Source organism: Lepus europaeus, chromosome 8 (assembly GCF_033115175.1).
Source record: "Lepus europaeus isolate LE1 chromosome 8, mLepTim1.pri, whole genome shotgun sequence".
Taxonomy (NCBI): domain Eukaryota; kingdom Metazoa; phylum Chordata; class Mammalia; order Lagomorpha; family Leporidae; genus Lepus; species Lepus europaeus.
The window spans coordinates 55,656,220-55,679,867 of NC_084834.1; the positions used below are offsets into that span (position 1 = coordinate 55,656,220).

General features: G+C 38.6%; 1 protein-coding gene across 8 annotated transcripts in view; it reads right to left on the bottom strand.

Moving 5' to 3' along the window:
• The window catches only part of BLTP1 (bridge-like lipid transfer protein family member 1), a 239,607-nt gene that overhangs the window by 197,770 nt on the left and 18,189 nt on the right, over positions 1–23,648 (bottom strand). For all 8 annotated transcript variants that reach the window (XM_062199676.1, XM_062199670.1, XM_062199672.1 and 5 more), the window contains exons 3-6: positions 19,001–19,122; positions 15,463–15,579; positions 14,107–14,185; positions 11,430–11,494 (exon numbers count right to left, since the gene is read on the bottom strand). In XM_062199676.1, coding sequence (XP_062055660.1) covers positions 11,430–11,494; positions 14,107–14,185; positions 15,463–15,579; positions 19,001–19,097 — 358 coding nt within the window. In that variant the 5' untranslated portion in view covers positions 19,098–19,122. The remainder of the gene's footprint in view (positions 1–11,429; positions 11,495–14,106; positions 14,186–15,462; positions 15,580–19,000; positions 19,123–23,648) is intronic.

Consider the following 23,648-nt stretch of genomic DNA (forward strand, 5'->3'; position numbering starts at 1 on the left):
AACTCTTAATAAAATTTCCCCATGTGGACATACAATATGTACACATATATAACATAGCATAATAGACCAATATAGCAATTTTAATAATAGCTTTTAAAATCTTTAACTCTTTTTGTCGATTGCCAATTGATTTGAATTGCTTTTTCTTTTTAGTAACCTCAGTTAACCATACTTTCTCTCAGTTGGTACTGTTAATACATTATTGGCTTCATCTGTTTACAGAGCCACCCCAAAGTACTGAATACAGTGGAAGTGGCTGGAAAAAGTCCATAGGAACCTATAGGAGGACAGCTAAACACAGAACCAACAACACTTTAGTTTTATGAGCAGCAAATCATATATAACTATGGATGACAAAAGACTTTAAGTCGCCATGTTTAAAATTATAAACTCATCAATCAACAAGAGGCACTTGCTTACTTCACAGTATTTTTGAAAGCACCTGCAGGATTTTACAAGTATTTAACCCTTTAGGCCTCTGGGGCTTTCTCATTAAGATAACTATCATGTCTAGTAACACAAGATCATTAGACTTTTTAATTCTCAAACACATCACATCTTGACATCTTCTAATATAATCCAAATAGCCTAATTAGTTGGTGTCTCTATAAGATGAGAGACATAGGTCCTTCGATTTTTTTCAATTGGGCCCAAACTGGAAAAACCAAAGTCCAGGGTTTACCCTAAATTTTAGAGTCCAGATTGTTTGAAACTTTGATTTTTTGAATGCCTGTCAAGAATGCCAAGAAGGCTCAAAATCCAAAATATCTGGTTGAAATAAGATTCCTTAAAATCATGACATAACATAGACCAAATTTGATCATTATTACAAGGTGATTATTCAAATCTTTGAAAATAAGCACATATTTAAATAACCCATAGCTCTTAATAAAAATTCAGCTGTTTTTGAACAACATGAATTTAACAGACATCAAGAGAACATAATAGATTACTTTAACACATTGCTTTAACAGAGCATCAGAGTTTAATTCTATGTCAAAGAGAAATTGAGCTTCCTGTGATCTTTTGCTGTGAGGTTTCCTTCCTTTACCTTCTTTCATATTGGTGACCATGTTTCTGTGTTTCTGTGTGTAACACATCTTTAAGCATCTTTTGCAGGGCAGGATGAGTGGCAACAAATTCTTTCAGTTTCTGTTTGCTATGAAAAGTCTTAATTTCACCTTCATTCACAAATGAGAGCTTTGCAGGATATAGTATTCTGGGCTGGCAGTTTTTCTCTCTTAGTACCTGGGCTATGTCTCGCCATTCCCTTCTAGCTTGTAGGGTTTCTGATGAGAAGTCTGCTGTGAGTCTAATTGGAGATCCTCTAAGAGTAATCTGATGTTTCTCTCTTGCACCTTTTAGAATCTTTTCTTTATGTTTCACTGTGGTGAGTTTGACTACAACGTGACGTGGTGAGGATCTCTTTTGGTCATGTTTATTAGGGGTTCTATAAGCTTCCTGTACTAAGATGCCTCTGTCCTTCTCAAAACTTGGGAAATTTTCTGCTAATATCTCACTGAAAATGCCTTCTAATCCTTTCTCCCTCTCCATGCCTTCAGGAACTCCTAGAACCTGAATGTTGGGTTTTTTAATAGTATCCTGTAGATTCCCGTCAATATTTTTTAGATTTCTAATTTCTTCTTCTTTTCTTTGGTTTGCCTGTTTCCTTTCCTGTTCTCTGTCTTCTAAGTCTGATATTCTCTCTTCTGCTTCGCCCATTCTGTTTTTAAGGCTCTCTAATGTGTTTGTCATTTGATCTATTGAATTCTTCATTTCATTATGATTTCTTGTCACTATCACAGTTTCTTGTTCTACTAGTTGTTTCATTTCATTTTGATTCCTCCTTAATATTTCATTTTCACGAGAGAGATTTTCTATCTTGCCATTAAGGATTTCTGGAGTTCAAGAATTTGTTTTTGAGAACTTCTTAATGTTCTTATCAATTTTTTGAGATCCGCTTCTTGCATTTCTTCAATCTCATCATCTTCATAATCTTGAATTGGGGTGTCTTTTTCATTTGGGGGCGTCATAGTGTCTTCCTTGTTCTTGTTACCTCGGGTTTTGCGTTTGTTGTATGGCATGTTGGAGATATTTGGTTTCTTCACTGTGGTGTTTTTTCTTGTTACACTGTGTCTCTATATTAAGTAGACTGCTTTCAGTGGAGCCTTAGAGGCTTGAGATGAGTGTGGACTGAGAGCTCTGTTTGGTTCCTCAGGGTTGAGGGTGTGTCAAAGATGACACTCCCAGGTTAGGCGTGGTAAATCTCTCTTTCTTTTTTTTTTTTTTTTTTTTTGATTCAAAAGGGAAGTAATTCCACACAGCTCGCGTTCCAGCGCTGGTGTGTTGAGTCTGCCGCTGGTGTCCCGAACTTGGGCTCCCACACTCTCCACGCAGGTCCACTGTGAATCACTGGTTCCGGAAGAGTTTCCTCTGCTGTTTCTTCCCCTACACTTCCTTGACCCTGCAGTATCTCCACTTTTATTAACCTGTGTCTTGCCGAACTATCAATGTGCTCCCTTCCTATTCTGCCATCTTGCCGCTCTCCTTTTTTTATTAATTTTTTTAAAGATTTATTTGAAACAGTGACAGAGAGGGAGGGAAAGAGAGAAATATCATCCATCCACTGGTTCTCTTTCATGTCTGAGACATTACCTACAAACCTGCCAGTTTTTCCTTCAGCCTACATCCATAATACAACTGCTTCTCACTATTCTGGGCTAAGTCACCAATACTTTTTACCTGTTTTATCTAAGCCTCCTACCTAACTAGTGCCCCTACGTCATTCCCCTCACACCTGTATTTAACACACTGGCCAGATCTTTTAAAAAACCTAGGGTAATTTTATCCTCTCTGTTCTCAAATTTTCTTATCGCTTCCCTTCACACTCAGAGTAATACCATGGTTTTCTAAGTGACAGACAAAATTCCACAGGATCTGTACTTCTAACTCCTAGCACTCTATCTTCTACTCACACTCCAAGTAAATTAGCCTGTTGGTATAGGTAATGAAGCAGCAACAGAATCACAAAATATTTTCCCGTGATTATCATCAATAACTCATTCTCTTACTGACTCATGCTTCCATCTTCTACCAATGAAGCCTTCTGTCCTGACTTCTCATAGTAAAACAGCATCCTCCCCTCCCCACAAACCAGCATCCTTTATTCCATGGACCCTATTTTTATTTTCTTCAATGCTGTCTTTGCCCTCATAAATACCCCAATACTATATATACAAGGGTGTTTCAGAAAGTCCATGGAAAAATACAATTAAAAGATTAACTTTGGTGCCAAAAAAAAAAAAAAGAGGTTCAAGTGTAGGTTTTATAAATGACACAATTTTCATGAACTACTTGAAGATTCATTGTATATACACTTATTTATTATCTGAATTCTGCCCACTCCCCTTGAATGAAGCAGACTCTGTAAGGGATGGGATTTGTTTTATTTGTTGTTGTAATCTTAACGCCCAGAACAATACTCAATATTCAAGTGTTCATTCTTATGAAAGAATAACACAGTACCTTCCTACAAATGATATTTGTAAGTGAAACAAAATATTTACAAATAGATCTCAGAATATTTGAAAGTGCAACATGTGGAGACATAATAAATACAGAATAGAATATTTTCTTTTATTACTTGATAGACCTATACAAGTAGGAATTCAAGATACAATTCTTCAAGGCCATAAATAACTCAATCTAAATTCACTTTAAAATTCCAATTTAAGTCACTTGCTTTCAAATTTGCTTATAAGGGGCCGGCACTGTGACACAGTAGGTTAATCCTCCGCCTGCTGCGTTGGCATCCCATATGGGCGCCAGTTCGAGTCCCGGCCGTTCCTCTTCCAATCCAGCCCTTTGCTATGCCCTGTGAGAGCAGTGGAAGACGGCTCAAGTTCTTGGGCCCAAGCCCGCATGGGAAACCAGAAGAAACTCCTGGCTCCTGGCTTCAGATCAGTGCAGCTCCAGCCACTGCAGACATTTGGGGAGTGAACCAGCGGACAGAAGACCTTTCTCTCTGTCTCTCCCTCTCACTGTCTGTAACTCTACCTCTCAAATGAATAAATAAAATCTTTTTAAAAAAATTTGCTTATGAAACAATTTACCAATGATCCTGAACACAAATACCTTAATCATTAGGAATATGCTATTAAGGCTGATTAGTGAGCTTCAGACGCAGCAATGGGAAAAATTAACTTGTCTCTAATTGGATCAGTAGTGATGAATAAACAAATAGTGACTGCATAAAAATGGAAACAGAATTAATCTCAATTTCATCTCTAACTTTCCAGACATGCACAATAGACTCTCCTTTCAATATAACAGGTATTATAAGAAAATAGCCACAGAAATGTACTATGATTACCAAGGCATAAAGATAAATATACTTATTTCTAAATGTATTTTGACAACACTGATAAACATTAAACCCTAACATTAAAACACCAAAAGGTCTCGCAACATCCCTAATCCTATTTCCATGGCTTTTTTGTTTGTTTCAGCATTATTTATTGTTGTCTGTCCCACTAGGCTAGAATGTAATCTTCATACATCCCTACCCCAACATACACAGAGATGATGCAAAGAAACAGGCACCTAAATGTATACCCAGAGAAACAGGAACAGAGAAAATTACATTCAGGCATACACAGAGATTGGCATACACAAACAGGTACTCTCATAGTCACAAAGATGCACATATACATGCACATACTCTCACAGAGCCATCTAAGCATGCACTCAAATACTAGCACACTCACAGTATCACTCTGAGAATAAATATATACACTGAGAACACACATATTCACAGATATATATGCACAGATATGTGTGTGTGTGTATACAGATACCCCCAACACAGACAGGGGCATCATTCTAGATCAAAAGGGGAAAATTCTCAACAGATGGCATGTCTCCTCTCAGACAAACAAGCATCTTTCCAAAAGACAAAGAGGCACTTCTTCCCAAGGTATCCATCTCCCTCATACTGACATTAACACATGCACATACATGTCAAACACACACACACACACACACATTCTTTGAAAAAAGGTAATAAAAGTAGCAATTTCTGCACTGAATTATCCAGGAACTAGACAAAGGAGATAAATAACCAGCAGTAAGGATACAGAATTAGATCTCTTTACTAATGCTATAGCCTCATGCAAGTACTTTAACCACACACTAAGCTCAGTTTTTTCATCTATACAATGAGAACACCTCTACCTACCTGGAAGATTACTGTACACAAATACTATTTTCTTCTCGTTGCCTGTCAAACTCTGACTAATAATACAAATTATGCACTATTGGCCCTCTGGTCCAAGGGTTCATCATTATCAGACTACGGATTGAAATATTCATGGGAAAAAATTGTGTCTGTACTAAACAAGTATAGGGTTTTCTCATTAATCCCTAAGCAATACAGTATGACAACTATTTATACATTGTTTTAGAAATCACAAGTAATCTACAGATGATTTAAAGCATATGGGAAGGGGGCCGGCGCTGTGGCTCACTTGGTTAATCCTCGCCCTGTGGCGCCAGCATCCCATATAGGCGCCAGTTTTAGTCCCAGTTGCCCCTCTTCCAATCCAGCTCTCTGCTATGGCCTGGGAAAGCAGTAGAAGATGGCCCAAGTGCTTGGGCCTCTCCACCCATATGGGAGACCAGGAAGAAGCACCTGGCTCCTGGCTTCAGATCAGAGCAGCTCCAGCCGTTGTGGCTATCTGGGGAGTGAACCAACAGATGGAAGATCTTTCTCTCTGTCTCTCCCTCTCACTGTCTGTAAATATACCTCTCAAATAAATAAACAAAATCTTTAAAAAAATAAATAAAGCATATGGGAGGAAGTGTGCATGTTAAATGTCATTTTATAAAGGGATTCAGATTTCTTTGTCTAATGTGGGCTGGGAAACCAGTCCCTAAAGATACTAAGGGATGACTGCAACTGAATCTGAATAACACTTTTTAAATAATCCTTCTTTTCAGAATGTGATATAACATTCATAATAATAAAAGCAGTGCACCTCCAATGAATGCTTGCTTTGTTCAAGATACTGTTATAAGTATTCTACTTAACTGGGACATAAATTTTAGTAATAAAAAAAAAAAAAGCTAAAGTACAGAAATGTTCACAAAGCCTCCTAATAACTTAGAATCAATACCCAGTACAAAGACAAAACAGTCAACTGGCTTTTTAAAAATAGCTCTGGAATTCTTGTGTATTTAATTTATTTAACAAACAAATTTAGATGTAACTAATTTTAAAAGCACTAGAGTGTGTTAAGCTAAAACTTCTAAGCAATAAAATAACAGGAAGGGACATTCTTTACCACCATCTTTTCATTTCTTAATGTAACAATGCCTTCTGGTTAAGAAAGATGCATGACAACTTATTCAGGTCCATATTCACTTGAACACTATAACAATGGTACTTCAAAAAGTTCATGGAAATGGAATTAAAAGATAAATTTACTTTGGTGCAAACAATGTTTAAATGCATGCATAGTTTCTTCATAATATCCATTATCCACAAATTTTTTGAAGACATCATATACACCATCATGCTAAAAGGCAACTAACCCTACTATTTAAATACACTCTAAAAGAATGGCTTAAAATCAACTATCCTGGGGGCCAGCGCTGTAGTGGTATCCCATATGGGCACCAGTTCAAGTCCCAGCTGCTCCACTTCCAATCCAGCCTTCTGCTATGGCCTGGGAAAGCAGTGGAAGATGGTCCAAGTCCCTGGGCCCCTGCACACGCATGAGAGATCTGGAAGAATCTCTGGGCTCCTGGCTTTGGATCAGCCCAGCTCTAGCTGTTGCAACCATTTGAGGAGTGAACCAGCAGACTGAAGACTTCTCTCCCTCTTGTTGCCTCTGCCTCTCTGTAACTCTCTGCCTTACAAATAAATAAATCCTTAAGAACAAAAGCAAGCAAACAAAAAAGAACCACCAGTCAATAAGAAAAAAGCCAATTAAAAAAAATCAACTACCCTAAAAACAAAATGAAATTTTTTGACAGACATCTGATTGGCCTTCAGTCATCGATCAGCTATAGCTTACCACTAATTTCATAAGCTATGGAACATTTTACAGCCAATTCTATATTAAACAATTAGATATGCTATGTTTTCTTTTCCTTTTTGAAGGGCTATACTAGATACCTGACAAATATAAATGCACTGCTGGCTAAAATTATCCCTCCAACTGCAGGACATAAAATTTGGACACTGGAACATCCCTCTTGTAATACAGCAATTCTAATACGTTCTAAAGAAAATCTTGGCCTACCCATAAATAATCCTCAGTCCATTTTCCTAAAAGGCAAGATGACCATCTATTTATTCAGGCACATCCCCTAATCAGGCTTCTAAATTTTCCACCAAGAAATGTCAACCATCTCTACATCGTCTTTAGTCAACTGTCAAATAACACAGATCTGACCTTAATCAACAAAAAATAATCTCTAAAGTATTCTTGGGGACAGAATCTACTATTAAAAGAATATTATACAGCATAAATGATAATGACCTACTAATATTGTAACTTTTATCAAAAGCTTAGTCTGGGGCAGGCATTGTGGCATAGTGGGCTAAGCCTCCACCTACAGCATGGGAATCCCATCTGGAAGCCAGTTCATGTCCTGGCTGTTCCACTTCTGATTTACCTCTCTGCTATCGTCTAGGAAAGCAACAGAATACGGCCCCCAACAGCTGGGGCCCCTGAACCCACATGGGAGACCCAGAAGAAGCTCCTGGTTCTTGGCTTCAGATGGGCTCAGCTCAGGTCATTGTGGCCATCTGCAGAGTGAACTAGTGGATGGAAGATTCTCTCTGTCTCTCCTTCTTTCTCCCTCTGTCTCGCTATAACTCTACCTCTCAAATAAACAATAAAATATTTTTTTTAATTTATTTTTAAAAAAGTTTAATCTGCTGTCTATTCATTCCTGTATGTACTATCTTCTAAATTCTGTCACTGGACCATGATAGACTAGTCTTAAGGCAAACCACTTATTTCTGCATGGATATTCCACATTATATATACCTTTGATGGCTACAACTGTCAGCATGTTATGAATGTTTTCCTGTAACAGAGAACTTTCTTTTTTTTTTTTTTTTAAGATTTATTTACTTTATTTGAAAGGCAGAGTTACAGAGAGCCAAAGGTGCCAGTGGGAGTCTTCTATCTGTTGGTTCACTCCACTGATGATGTAACTGATGGAGCTGCACCAATGGGAAGCCAAGAGCCAGGAGCTTCTTCTGGGTATCTCACACAGGTGCAGTGGCCCAAGGGGTTGGGCCATCTTCTACTGCTTTCCAGAGCAGAGAGCTGGATCAGAAGTGGAATGGTCGGGACTCAAATCATTGCCCATATGGGATCCTAGCACTGCAAGCGGTGGCTTTACCCACCACGCCACAGCACTGGCCCCCGAGGATTTTCTTTAGAAGCACACAATCAGGGCTGGCACTGTGCTATAGTGGGTCTGCTGCCTGCAGTGCTGTCATCCCATATGAGTGCTGGTTCCAATCCTGGCTGCTCCACTTCTAATCCAGCTCACTGCACCTGGGAAAGCAGCAGAGAATGGCCCAAGTACTTGGGCCTCTGCACCCACATGGCAGACCCAGAAGAAGCTCCTGGCTCCTAGCTTCGGATCAGCACAGCACTGGCCATTGTGGCCATTTGAAAAGTGAACCAGTGGATGGAAGATCTGTCTCTCCATCTCTTCCTCTCTCTTTCTCTACTTCTGCCTTTCAAATAAAATAAATTTTTAAAACAACAAAAAAAGAAGCACGCATTCAATATGTAAGACCAGAGTGAACATTATTCAATTGTATAATATTAGAACCCTTTCCTCTAAGATACAGAACAAGACAAGGATGCCAGCTCTCACCATTTCTATTCAACACAGCATTAGAAGTACTTTCCAAAGAAACAGGGCAAAGAAAATAAATAAAAGAAAACAAAAGGCATCCAAATAGGAATGGAAGAAGTGAAACTGTCACTGTTTGCTGATGACACAATCTTATATACAGGAAACCCTGAAGATGCCACTGAAAAAACTGTTAGAACTGATAAATGAATTCAGAAAAGTTATACAATATAAAACCAACATGTAAAAATCAGTAGCATTTCTCTACACTGATAACAAACTTTTCAAAAAAGAAATGAACAATTCCATACATAATAACTACCAAAAAAAACAAAAAAAAAAAAAACAAAAAAACGCTTAGGAGGTTGCTATGGTTTGAATATAGCTTGTCCTCCTGAACTCAAGAGTTTAATCCACTGTCTTATGTTAATAGAATTTGGGGCTGGCGCTGTGGCTAGAGGGTACAGCCGCCGCCTACATTGCCAGCATCCCATATGGGCACCGGTTCGAGACCCAGCTGCTCCACTTCTGATCCAGCTCTCTGCTATGGCCTGGGAAAGCAGAAGATGGTTCAAGTCCTTGGGCCCCTGCACCTGTGTGGGAGACCCAGAAGAAGCTCCTGGATCCTGGCTTCGGATTGGTGCAGATCCGGCTGTTGTGGCCAACTGGGGAGTGAACCAGTGGATGGAAGACCTCTCTCTCTCTCTCTCTGCCTCTCCTTCTCTCTCTGTGTAACTCTGACTTTCAAGTAAAATTAAAAAAAAAAAAATTAAGTTGAAAAATTCATCCTCTTCTGATCCTATACTCCAAACCCATTTACAATCTTCTTGATTATTCTCAAAGTATGATCTGAGGACCTTTGAGAGAGTACCAAGACCTTTTCAAGGGTCCAAAAGGCCAAAACTATATCCAGATTTTACTTTTTCACAATGATTCTCCTAGAAGTGGAGAGAGGAGTTTTCAAAGGCTATATGATACATGGTATCTTCAGCAGACCAAATACAGAAGCGTAAGTGCGATTCCAGATATTTTCTATTAAGCCAAACATTAAAAGATTTGTAAAATATGAAACAATGCACTTTACACATTAAATTTCATTTTGCTTTGCAAAACATTTTTCACAAAATATGCTATTTTGATATATAATGGGTTGCCAATATTGTTAATGAATTGAGAAATATGTAACTCCCAAAAATAAAAGCTATTTGAGATCCTCAATAATCTAGGATAATGTAAAGAGTTCCAGAGACAAAAGTTTGATGGTCACTATCCTGGAAAGTAAAGACAGAGCAACACTGGGGCTGGCACTGTGGCATAGTGGGTAAAGCCGCCATCTGCAGTGCCGGCATCCCATATGGGTGCCAGTTTGAGTCCTGGCTGCTCCTCTTCTGATCCAGCTCTCTGTTTTTTGGCCTGAGAAAGCAGTAGAAGATGGCCCAAGTGCTTGGGCCCCTGCACCCACATGTGAGACCTGGAACAAGTTCCTGGTTCCTGGCTTCGGATCAGCACAGCTCCGGCCATTACAGCCATCTGGGGAATGAACCAGCAGGTGGACAACATCTCTGTGTGTGTATGTGTAACTCTGACTTTCAAATAAAATAAATAAATCTTTAAAAAAATTTTTAAAAAAAGAGCTGCACCGTGGCATAGTGAGTTAAGCTGCCGCTTCAATTCCAAGCTGTTCCACTTCTGATCCAGCTCCCTGCTAATGAGCCTGGGAAAGCAGTGGAAAATGGCCCAAGTGCTTGGGGTCCTGCACCCAAGCAGGAAACCTGGAAGAATGTCCTGGCTCCAGTCTGGCCCAGCCCTGGCCATTGCAGCAGATAGAAGATCAATCTCTCTCTCTCTCTCTCTCTCTTTCCCTCCCTCTCTCTCTCTCTTTTCCTTTCTCTCTGTAAAGGGAGGGAAACGAAGGGGTCAGTCTTCCCTTCCTGAAGCCATTGTTATGGTAAATTCAGAGCCAAAAATTGATGATTTAAGGAGAAAATTCTGAAAGAACAAAAGGTAAGGCTCTTATGATGAAAAAGCAAACCCAAAGAGTAGACTTGAGCCTGCACTGCCTTTTTTCTTCATCATTACCACAGTAAATGGTCTGTAGCAGCATCATGTAGAAGTATGAATAGAAACTGAAAAATATGAAGTATCTAAGACCTCTCTCTGCCTCTTCTTCTCTCTCTGTGTAACTCTTTCAAACAAATAAATAAATCTTTAAATAAATCTCTAAAAAAAAAAAAAGAATGCTAGGGAGATCATATTAACAACAATAAGGGTTAGGTCCACAGATATAATAGGAGGTGAGACTAGAAATGAGAGTAGAGGTCATATTGAGAATAACCCTGAAAGAGTAATAGGCTAAAGCAACTAAACTAAACCAGACAATAAGAAAGCTATTTAAAGATTTCTCAAACAAGTAGTAACAAAATCAGTTTTATAAACGCCAAAAGTTTTAAAAATATCTATTATAAAATGTGAAACATTTAAATACCCATAAATAAAACTGATTATATGACTGAACATTCTAAAAACATGAAAAAAGGAAAACTCACCATGCTGCTTCTGCTTTGGGTTATACATTTTCCACCACCGAAAAATGATAAATCCATCTTGAATTCTAAGCATAATAAATTTTAAAAAATGAGAACTTAAGTTAACAATTTACTTAGGTCAGTTTTTTAAGATTTATTTATTTGAAAGAGAGGGAGAGAGACTTACAGATACACATGTACACACACACACATACATACACACAGAGAGAGTCAGAAATAGCAATCTGCATCCATTGATTCACTCTCCAAACAGCCACAAGAGTCAGGTCTGGGCCAGGCTGAACCCAGGAGCAAAAAACTCTCACACACAGGTGGCAGCGGTCCAGACATTTTGGCCGTCTTCTATGCCTTCCAGGCCCATTAGTAGGGACCTGGATCAGAAGCAGGGCAGCCAGTATAAGATGCTACCATCCCCAAGTGGCAACCTAACCTACTGCATCACACCACCAGTCCCCTCAGGTCATTAATTTGTTATCATCTTGAGCAGGCAACTGATAACAAATAAGAAAACTAAGAATATTCTCTATCAAACACAAATATACATCTTTTGAAGAATTAAGAGTTATAAGGTATAACATTTCATAATTTTATAGTTAAAAAAAAACAAGATTTTGCATAGCTCTAAATTAAATTATTTTTTAAATACAAATAAAAATGGTAAAACATGAAGTTTTAAAATATTAGATTTTCCTAATTAGGTAAAAATGTAATGCTAGATTAAATTTAAAAGAAAATGAAGAGCTAACATATTTTTTTCCTTTTTAAATGATTTTTTTAAAGTACAAGAATGATATAAACAAGAGGTTAAATGTTGAAAGGGGGATGTTATAACACTAAGAGTAACTTTTAAAGTTATTCCTTCATTTCTTAAATTATGTTTCACCTCATACTCCAAAAGATGCATTTACAGATCCTTTTATGTTTTACTTTTGATCAGGAAGCAATTTTAGACTGGTATAGAAGTTGTCTCTTAAAGTTTTAAGTGGACTGTGAGTGTGGTCAAACCCTGAAACCTCTCAACTAATTCAAAACTTTCCAATTCTAAGCTACAAATTTTAAGAAAACAGGGGCTGGCCAGCGCCGTGGCTCACTTGGTTAATCCTCCGCTGGCACCCCAGGTTCTAGTCCCAGTCGGGGCGCCGGATTCTGTCCCGGTTGCTCCTCTTCAAGTCCAGCTGTCTGCTGTGGCCCAGGAAGGCAGTGGAGGATGGCCCAAGTGCTTGGGCCCTGAACCCGCATGGGAGACCAGGAGAAGCACCTGGCTCCTGGCTTCGGATCGGCAAAATGCGCGAGCTGCAGCGCACCGGCTGTAGCGGCCAATTGGGGAGTGAACCATTGGATGAAAGACCTCTCTCTCTCTCTCTAACTCTGCCTGTCAAAAATAAAAAATTTTTAAAATTTTAAAAGAAAAAAAAAAAAAAAGAAAGAAAACAGGGCCCGGCGCTGCAGTGTAGCAGGTAAAGCTGCCACCTGGGTGCCAGTATCCCATATGGGCACCACTTCGAGACCCAGCTGCTCCACTTGTGATCCAGCTCTCTGCTATGGCCTGGGAAAGCAGTGGAAGATGGCCCACGTCTTGGGCCCCTGCACCCATGTGGAAGACCAGGAGGAGGCTCCTGGCTCCTGGCTTCGGTTCTGCGCAGCTCCAGCATTAAGGCCATATGGGGAGTGAACCAGCAGATGAAAGACCTCTCTCTCTCTGCCTCTCCTTCTCTCTCTGTGTGTAACTGTGAATTTTAAGTAAAATAAATAAATCTTTAAAAATAAATAAATAAATTTAAGAAAACAAGAAAAAAGTAGTCTTTTCTTCAAGGCTACAGAACAGAGAACACTTCAAACATACTGTCATTTTCTGTGGTAATCAGACTGCTTTCTTTCTTAAAAGATTAAAGTTCCTACCAAGTTCTAAATAATTCTATAAATTTATTATCTCAAATAAAGTGCTAATAGTTGGAACTGGGCCAGCGCTGTGGCACAGTAGGTTAATACCCTGGCTTGAAGCGCCAGCATCCCATATGGGTGCTGGTTCAAGACCTGGCTGTTCCATTTCCCATACAGCTTTCTGCTATAGCCTGGGAAAGCAGAGGAAGATGGCCCAAGTCCTTGGGCCCTTGCACCCGCGTGGGAGACCTGGAAGAAGCTCCTGGCTCCTGGCTTCAGATCAGCGCAGCTCTGGCCATTGCAGCCAACTGGGGAGTGAACCATCGGATGGAAGACCTCTCTCTCTCTCTCTCTCTCTCTCTTGCTCTCTCTGCCTCTCCTCTCTCTCTGTAACTCTTTCAAATAAATAAATAAATCTAAAAAAAAAAAAAAAAAAAAAAGCTAATGGCTGAGAGCTAAAAGCATCCCTGAATCTTGTTTTGTATAACAAATGACCACCACAAAATCTATTGACAGTAATTGTGAGATAATTTAATGGTTCAATTTTTCATCCAGAAATGAGATTATTCATTTCTATAAACTATTATATGATAAACTTTTTGCCAACCTAAACCTTAGATAAATTAACCTACAGATAAAACATTTTAAAAATCAGTTTACCAAGTTTGAGTTACTAAAGAAAAATATTTTTGACTTATAGTTTTATTTGAAGAAGTTATAATATAAATAAAATATAATCAGAACATTGTTTCAAGCTTCTTTAAAATGGATCTTTTTTTACTTTCTATTTTATTACCTAATAGACATGTCTTCTGTAATATAATAGATTTCACGAACCATGACTTTTCCAGAAAGAACTGAGAAAGAGAAGGAACCTGTTGTAGGAGAAAAACAAAAAATAGTAATTAATGTAATTGTTTTAACAGGTAAAAGCCCATCAATCTTAAAACAATCTTCACATATAATTTATTCAATAATTAAATTATCTCTTCCTATTCCCTTCTTGATATTCTTATAATCTTACAAATTTTCCAATATCCTTCCACTAATGTAACAAAAAATGCCACTCATATCATTATGGTCTGAACTACTAAAGAACCCGTGAGGGTATTTGCTTAAGTAGCTCCTTAATACGAATAGTTCTTTTAATTACACATTCCTTTTAAGTAAACCCAAAGCAGCGACTAATTCACCATTTTTCTCCACTAATTTGGGTCACTACAGTAACCACTCACTGCCTCAAATTAATGGAAGACTACTTGTGTTTTGGGGTGTGCGTGTGTGTGTATTTGAGAGAGACAGAGAGCTCCCATCTGCTGGTTCATTCCCCAAATGTTTGCAACAGCCAAGCCAGGAAGCCAACCCAGGTTCTAGCACAAACCCTTGTCAGGGGCCCAACTATTTAAGCCACCACTGGGCTGCCTCCCCAAGGTATACATTAGCAATTAGAAATGGGAACAGAGCCACGACTTGAGCCAAGACACTCTGACATGGGATATGGACATTTCAAATGATGTCTTAAGAGCTAGGCCAAACACCTGTTCCTACTTAAATCTGAGAAGTAGTCAACTATAAGGAAGATGAGAATGGCTCTATCCAGTCACTCCCACACTCCATTTTCCCAATGGTTTAGAAATTTCCAAAGCACATAACTTCCTAATACACTCTCCAACCTGCAAAGTTCCCACTTAAAAGGTAGTCAGAAATTAAATTAATAAAGCAGGCCACAAAATAAAATATATAATTTGATTCCAACTAACTTAATAGATTTTTAAAGTATTGGGTCCCTTTATTTAAAAAGTAGTGAAAACTATATCAAGCATTAAAAATTTTCTTTGGACAGCAGAATATTTGGACTTTTCTATTTCCACTATGTCATGTATGTTTAAATCTTTCAAGTTACTTTATAAGCAAAATAAAAGTCAAATTCACTATAAAAACCCTTTAAGAAATAAAAACATGGTAAAAGGCATAACTAACTGGTATTTCATCTCTAGTACATAGAGTACAGTGTGAGAGAAATTCCAGTTGCATTATTTTAACCTTCATGAAACAAAGGTAAATTTAAAAAATCTATTTATAAACATATGTATTTATAATTTACACCTTAAGATTATGAGGAAGAAAAAAATTCAGTATCACTTAAACTTACCAATATGGATATAGCCATGCTTGTATAATCTGTTAAGAACTAGTGTTAAAATAAGGCCAACATTCCGAGAATTGTAATATGTGAGGTAAATAATCCATCCACAGGACAAAATGGTAGCTGTTGAGATAAAAGGAAAATCAGAAATGATAGGACTTACTTCCACATGGTAATTTATCCTCTTACAATTTAATATTTGGAATTTTAAAACCAGAGGTTGATTCTACTTTATTCAACTTTCTTCCTATTCACTTATTAGCTAGAAAAATCAGAGATTCCAATTAGATCAATTATAGCAATGCTTCAAGTACAACTGACTTCATTTATTTTTGTTTCCTTTTGCACTGCTTTGCTTCACAATTTTAGTTACTGAACTTATGTAAAGATGTTCTAATAGAAAGCTGCTATCTCTGAATATTCTGAAAAACATCTGCTTTCATTAGACAAAAAGTTCACATACAAGTTCATTCTCAAGCTAGTCCTAAATAGCCTACTTGAAAAGAAAGGACTATGATTTTTCAAATCGGAGAAAAGTAATTTTTTTAATCAGCAATCTCTACTTTAAGAAATTAATGGAAAAAGAAATGAGAATTTTAGTCTAAAGCCACGTTAAATTGTTAAGACAATAACTTACCTTTGAAAAATGCCACTGAATATGCTATAGTAAATGTTATTCTAAATTTGACTATTTTCTTCATGAAAAGTTTAATCACCTACAAAACTTATATTCCCAAGAAATCTAACCCATGAACATGCAAAAGACAAAATGCAAAGAGCAGTTTTGGGAATAAATTTTCTTTCATTTAAAATATAACTATTTGGGGCCAGTGTTGTAGCATAGCTGGTAAAGCTACCACCTGTGATGTCAGCATCCCATATGGGCAATTGTCATGTCCCAGCTGTTCCATTTATGATCAAATTCCCTGCTAATGGCTTGGGAAAAGCAGCAGAGGATGGCCCAAGTGTTTGGGCCCCTGCAACCCACCTGGGAGACCCCAGTGAAGCTCCTGGCTCTTGGCTTTGGCTTGGCCCAGCCCTGGCCATTTCAGCTATCCGGGGAAATGAACCAGCAGATGGAAGATCTCTCTCTCCCTGTCTCTCTCTCTCTGACTTTCAAAAATAAATAAATAAATCTTTAAAAGGATAACTATTTTCTAAATTGTGAGAAAGTAATGTAAAGCAACAACATACGTAACTTTACAGCAATATCACATTAAAAGCTTTTTAAAAATACTATGTAATATAGATAATACAAAGCAGTTACTTTGAGTCAACATAAAATACAGTATATCTCAGGGTAGTTTAGATTGAAGGGGACTGCTTTTATGTAGTAAATGATTTGCTCATGAAATTATTCTAGAAAACTTTTGAAAAGTTATTTTGATGACATACTACTGTGTTTTCATTTCAAGTGATTTTGTATACATTTACACTATAAAATATCTGTGTCAGCAGCAGACTATCATGGGTCCTTTAGAAAAGCAAGAGGCATCAGTTGAGAAGCATGTTTTTAACACTAAATAAAGTAAGAATTATGGTCTTTTCACCATATCATGCCCTCCACCTTCACCATCTTCAATAACAAAGTTATTAGTAAAACAGAGAAATTAAACATTTGCTTAATGTTTTTCTGCTTGTTGTCATTGTGGTCTTTTCTTTAAAAGAGTTATATAGAGCAGAAAAAAGTCACAAAAATTCTAGAGAACAGGAAAAGGGACACATTGGATATAAAGAAATCTGCCCTTAATTAAACTGAATAGCAAGCTTCAATGCTGCTTTTATGAAGTTGTATTTCATATTAATATTTAGCATTTCATTTTATTTTGCTTTCATTACTGATAATTTACAATAATTCACTTTTGCTAAAGATACAGAACTCAAAGTTTAATTGTTAACCAAGCCTGCTTATGAATCATGAAGCATTATAATTCCTTCTAAATATACTTTACCTCTACCTAGATCCCTACCCCATATCCTATGGTGCAATGAAAAAAGCAAAAGCATTCCCTCCAAGAATACTATCTGTGTAACTATTGCAAGGTATTTAATTTACACAGGTCTCAAATGCCCAACACGTTCAAAGGAAAAGAATAAAACCTACCTTTACAAGGCTACTCTAAGCATTAAGTGAGACAACATATGCAAAATGTCCATAATATTTGGCACATAGATGATCAACAAATATCATTACCTACCCTAATTTTCCTATTTTTCTCTAAATTTCTAACTCCTATGCCAAGATTCAAATCAGGGGCTGGCACCATGGCTCACTTGGTTAATCCTCCGCCTACAGCGCTGGCATCCCATATGGGCGCCAGGTTCTATTCCCAGTTGCTCTTCTTCCAGGCCAGCTCTCTGCTGTGGCCCGGGAAGGCAGTGGAGGATGGCCCAAGTGCTTGGGCCCTGCACCCGCATGGGAGACCAGGGAGAAGCACCTGCCTCCTGGCTTCAGATTGGCGTAGCGCCAGCCTTGGCAGCCATTTGGGGAGTGAACCAACAGAAGGAAGACCTTTAGGAAGACCTTTCTCTCTCTCTCACTGTCTATAACTCTACCTGTCAAATAAAAAAAAAAAATGTTTAAAAAAAAAGATTCAAATCAAACACTATTATTTCATAAAATCTTTGTGAACAGTAACAACCTTCAGTAGTCTCATTCTTTTCTGGTATTATTTTTCTATTTCTCCCTTTCATTCATTCATATTCTCTCTCTCCTCATCCAAACCTCACTAAATTCTATAGTCTGAACTATTTGTATATTCCAGAAAACTTCTAGAACATTATAGAAAAAAAAAAAGTTAATACAAGAGGGGCTGGCGCTGTGGTGTATGGGAAAACCCGCCGCCTGCAGAGCCGGCAACCTATATGGGTGCTGGTTTGAATCCCAGCTGTTCCACTTCTGATCCAGCTCCCTGCTATGACCTGGGAAAGCAGTAGAAGATGGCCCAAGTTGTTGGACCCCTGCACCCACATGGGAGACCCAGAGGAAGCTCCTGGCTTCGGATCGGCTCAGCTCCGGCCATTGTAGCTATTTGGGGAGTAAACCAGCAGATGGAAGATCTCTCTGTCTCTCTCTCTGCCTCTCTTTCAAATAAATAAGTAAATCTTTAAAAAAAAAAAAAAAGTTAATAGAAGAGTCCATTGCCAGATATAAAAAGAAGGAAGAGATTAAAATCAGACACATGTAATGTATTTTACTATAAAATTATACTTACTATGAGGATTTATTACTTCTATAATCAAACAAAAAGATGGAAGTGTATTATGTGTATTGGAACAGGAGGTAGGAAAGGTGACCTGAAACAGTAAAAATAATTTTTTTCGAAGCTTCCCTAAATCAAATAAGGAGACAGGCCAAAGAAAAAGGAAAGCACATTCCAGAGTAGTTACCAGAGAAAGTATTCAAGAAATACAGAGAAAAATCTTTCCTCAAGAGAAATAAATGGTATTGTTAAGCATTCCATCTCAATGACTGCTTAAAATATGACAGTTGTTAATCCATCTGTAATACACAATCAAGTATAGGAAAACATATCCTACTTACCAACAAGGAGCCAAACAACATTGGAATTGTGCTCTGTAAGAAAATCTTCTAATTGAGTGATACTAGGGACAATGCTGTCATTCTTCCTTTGATCCATTACAGAAATTTTTCCAAAATGGCATCTAAGGTAATAAGAGACCAAAGGTTAAATTTAGAATCATAGATTTACAAAATTGCAACAGCAGCCATATAAGGGAGAAAGAAAGTTTATTGTATCACTTTGCTTCCTTCATGGATGAAATAAAAAATTTAGAGGTTGGAGTCTGGCACAACAGTTATGATTCTTGGGATGCCTGCCTCCCATAGCTGAGTGCCTGGGGTTTACTCCTGGCTCTGCATTCATTCTAGCTTCCTGCTGATCTGCACCCTGGGAAACAGTAGGTGATGGTTCAAATAGTTAGGCCACTGCCACCCATGTGTTTCAGCCTGGCCCAGCATCAGGTGTTTGGGCTTTGGGGGAGGACATAAACAGATAGTCTCTCTCTCTCTCTCTCTCTCTCTCTCTCTCTCTCTGTGCATGTGTGTCTGCCTTTCAATAAATAAAATAAAAATTTATATAGATGGTATATATACATATATTGAAAAACAATACATCTAGAATTCTATCTAAAACATAAAACAATGGATTATAACTTGTAACACCCTGATTTCTTCATTCAAAACATGAGGTAAGACTAAGGTTCAGTTACTATATTCTGGCTCAAAATAAGAGGAGTATGATTATTCATCTCAAATTACCTATCTCAACAGTAGGAAGGGAGTAGTAATTATCTACATTAAACATTAAACAAATTTACCCACTCTTGTTCCAAAAGCTGCCATTTAATAATATTGTATTTGCATATTAAGTTTGCTAAAACCCTCTTAACATCCAGCACCTTTGTGTATTTCTAATTATTCCATAAGGAAACAATTTTCCTAGATCAGATTCACTCTGAGTACCCTGGAATGTAAACAGATCTTCTGATATCAGGTACTTGGGATAAATGACAATATACTATCAAATTGTGACCAGATATGTGGCAAATGTGTATACACATTTCTGTGTACACATATGTGTGTGTAGAGTCTATGTAAATATTTAGATGCAGCAAGAATGAATAAAAAGAATAGAAGTTCTTACTTTGTGATCCAAGAAACAAGAAAAAATTGCTCTGATAATAAAGTTAGTAACATGACTAACCCAAACAACCAATAACAAAAATATCCAATAATAAAGTAGAAAAAAAGGGGGGGGGGAGCTAGACTAATCATACAGTGTTACATAATTTATAATCCTGTAAGATCAAAAAGTATAGGTGATTCTTACAAAAAACTATAAAAAATCAAATTTCTTCTAGACTCAAGAAAGTTTTGAGGATAACACTACAGTTAATTGACTTGTCTACTTTCTAAGTATGTTTTTCTCTTATATTTGGAGATCCTAAAACAAACTTAAAAATTAGATGAGGCAAAACTATCAAACACCATTTATAATATATTAAAATGCTTCAAATTATCACATGGTTAAAATCTTAGTATAATTTATGGAAGTGTATTAAACACCTAAAAAAAACCAGAAGCTTATTGAAAGATTTTTAATTGTGATATGAAAACATAAAGGCAGGCCACCGCGGCTCAATAGGCTAATCCTCTGCCTGCGGCGCCGGCACACCAGGTTCTAGTCCTGGTCGGGGCGCCGGGTTCTATTCCTAGTTGCTCCTCTTCCAGGCCAGCTCTCTGCTGTGGCCCAGAAGTGCAGTGGAGGATGGCCCAAGTCCTTGGGTCCTGCACCCGCAAGGGAGACCAGGAGAAGCACCTGGCTCCTGGCTTCGGATCAGCACAGTGCGCTGGCCGCAGTGGCCACTGGGGGGGTGAACCAACAGAAAAGCAAGACCTTTCTCTCTGTCTCTCTCTCTCACTATCCACTCTGCCTGTCAAATGTGTTGTCTAATGTGCAGTGATGCTATAACTAGTACTGAAACAGTATTTTTACACTTTGTGTTTCTGCGTGGGTACAAACTGATGAGATCTTTACTAATTATATACTGAATCGATCTTCTGTATATAAAGATAATTGGAAATGAAAAAAAAAAACCTGGTGTTAAATTGGAAATGGCATAGAAAATTAATTTTTAAAAAAAAATATTATGTAGGATCTCTGTCTTTAATGTGCTGTACACTCTTATTTAATGCTATAACTAGTACTCCAACAGTATTTTTTTTCACTTTGTGTTGCTATATGGGGGCAAACTGTTGAAATCGTTACCTAATATATACTAAACTGATCTTCTGTATATAAAGAGAATTGAAAATGAATCATGATGTGATTGGAAGGGAAGAGGGAGCGGGAAAGGGGAGGGTTGTGGGTGGGAGGGAAGTTTTGGGAGGGGGAAGCCATTGTAACCCATAAGCTGTACTTTGGAAATTTATATTCATTAAATAAAAATTTAATTAAAAAAAAAACATAAAGGCAAAGAACTAGAGAAAGGTAAGAAAATGTTCTATTTTTCCACAATGCTTTTTTCTTATAGCTTAGGAAGAATGTTTTCACATTCTTCAAAACTTTAAAAATCTGGCCGGCGCCGCGGCTCACTAGGCTAATCCTCCGCCTTGTGGCGCCGGCACACTGGGTTCTAGTCCCGGTCGGGGCACCGATTCTGTCCCAGTTGCCCCTCTTCCAGGCCAGCTCTCTGCTGTGGCCAGGGAGTGCAGTGGAGGATGGCCCAAGTGCTTGGGCCCTGCACCCCATGGGAGACCAGGAGAAGCACCTGGCTCCTGCCATCGGAACAGCGCGGTGCGCCGGCCGCAGCGCGCTACCGCAGCGGCCATTGGAGGGTGAACCAACGGCAAAAGGAAGACCTTTCTCTCTGTCTCTCTCTCACTGTCCACTCTGCCTGTCAAAAAAAAACAAACAAACAAACAAAAAAAATAAAAAAAAAAACTTTAAAAATCTGTCAACCAACATCTTAAAATTTAGAGACTAACTTTAGAACATATTTTCTCTTTCTTTTTCAGTTTTTTTTTTTTTTAATTAAAAGACTTTGAAAAGATTTAAACGGAAACCAAATATTCACATAAAACATAGTGGTTTATAAAATGCCAGGAGTACTTATTTCATACTTTTTACACACGTCTAGCCTGTATACCATTGAGGATTAAAGGTCCACCCAGTGATTCCTAAGGGATGTTTAATGAAGGATGTATCCTGGCAGTCAGGTATCTACATAAAAGGGAATCGGTTTCTAATCAAATCCAAAGGGAAATGATCTACATACTAAAAGGACACAAAGTCCTCACCCAAAATCATACCGCTCACCACTGTCAACAACTCACAACTGAACATATTGTAGAAAGAGGGCATTAGTGAGCTTGCAAAAACTGAGAAATCAACAGATAAAGGCCCAGTACTTTATAAGAATTTATTTTCAGCAAGTACAGAAATAAAGATTAAGAGTTAATAAAGGCCCTAAAGTAGGAAGCGCGTAATCTGATACAAAAGAAACATCAAGTAATACTAGACAGAGAACCCAGATATGAAAGTCCATGCATATTTTCTTCACAATATATATCTCTTCATGAATTTCTTGAACACCCTTTGCTGCAAAGATTTCAGAATTTATACATCAAACAAACTTATCTTTTAATTTGAGTTTTCATGAATTTTTTTCTAATTTTGATTTTTGTTTTATTTGACAGATAGAGTTTCAGACAGTGAGAGAGAGAGACAGAGAGAAAGGTCTTCCTTCCATTGGTTAACCCCCCAAATGGCCACTATGGCCGGCGCTGCGCCGATCCGAAGCCAGGAGCCAGGCGCTTCTCCCTGGTCTCCCATGTGGGTGCAGGGCCCAAGCACTTGGGCCATCCTCCACTGCCCTCCCGGGCCTCAGCAGAGAGCTGGTCTGGAAGAGGAGCAGCTGGGACTAGAACCCGGCGCCCACACGGGATGTGGGCACCGCAGACAGAGGATTAGCCAAGTGAGCCATGGCACCGGCCCCATGAACTTTTTTAAAGATCGACTGATTGACTGATTTGAAAGACAAAATGACAAAGAGAAGGAGAGACAAGAGTTTTCATCTGTCAGTTCACCCCCCAAGTGACCCAAAAGTAGGGCTGGGCCAAGCTGAAGCTAGGAGCCAGAACTCCATAGGGACTCCTTCATGGGTGGCAGAGACTCACGTACTTGAACCATCATCTGCTGCTTCCCAGGCAAACTAGCAAGAATGCTCAATCAGAAATGAAGCAGGGAGGCCGGCGCCGGGGCTCACTAGGCTAATCCTCCGCCTTGCGGTGCCGGCACATCGGGTTCTAGTCCCGGTTGGGGCACCGATCCTGTCCCGGTTGCCCCTCTTCCAGGCCAGCTCTCTGCTGTGGCCAGGGAGTGCAGTGGAGGATGGCCCAAGTCCTTGGGCCCTGCACCCCATGGGAGACCAGGAGAAGCACCTGGCTCCTGCCATCGGATCGGCACGGTGCGCCGGCCGCAGCGCGCCTACCACGGCGGCCATTGGAGGGTGAACCAACGGCAAAAAGGAAGACCTTTCTCTCTGTCTCTCTCTCACTGTCCACTCTGCCTGTCAAAAAAAAATTAAAAAATTAAAAAATTAAAAAAAAAAGAAATGAAGCAGGAGCCGGCACTGTGGCGTAGCAGGTAAAGCTGCCATCTGCAGTG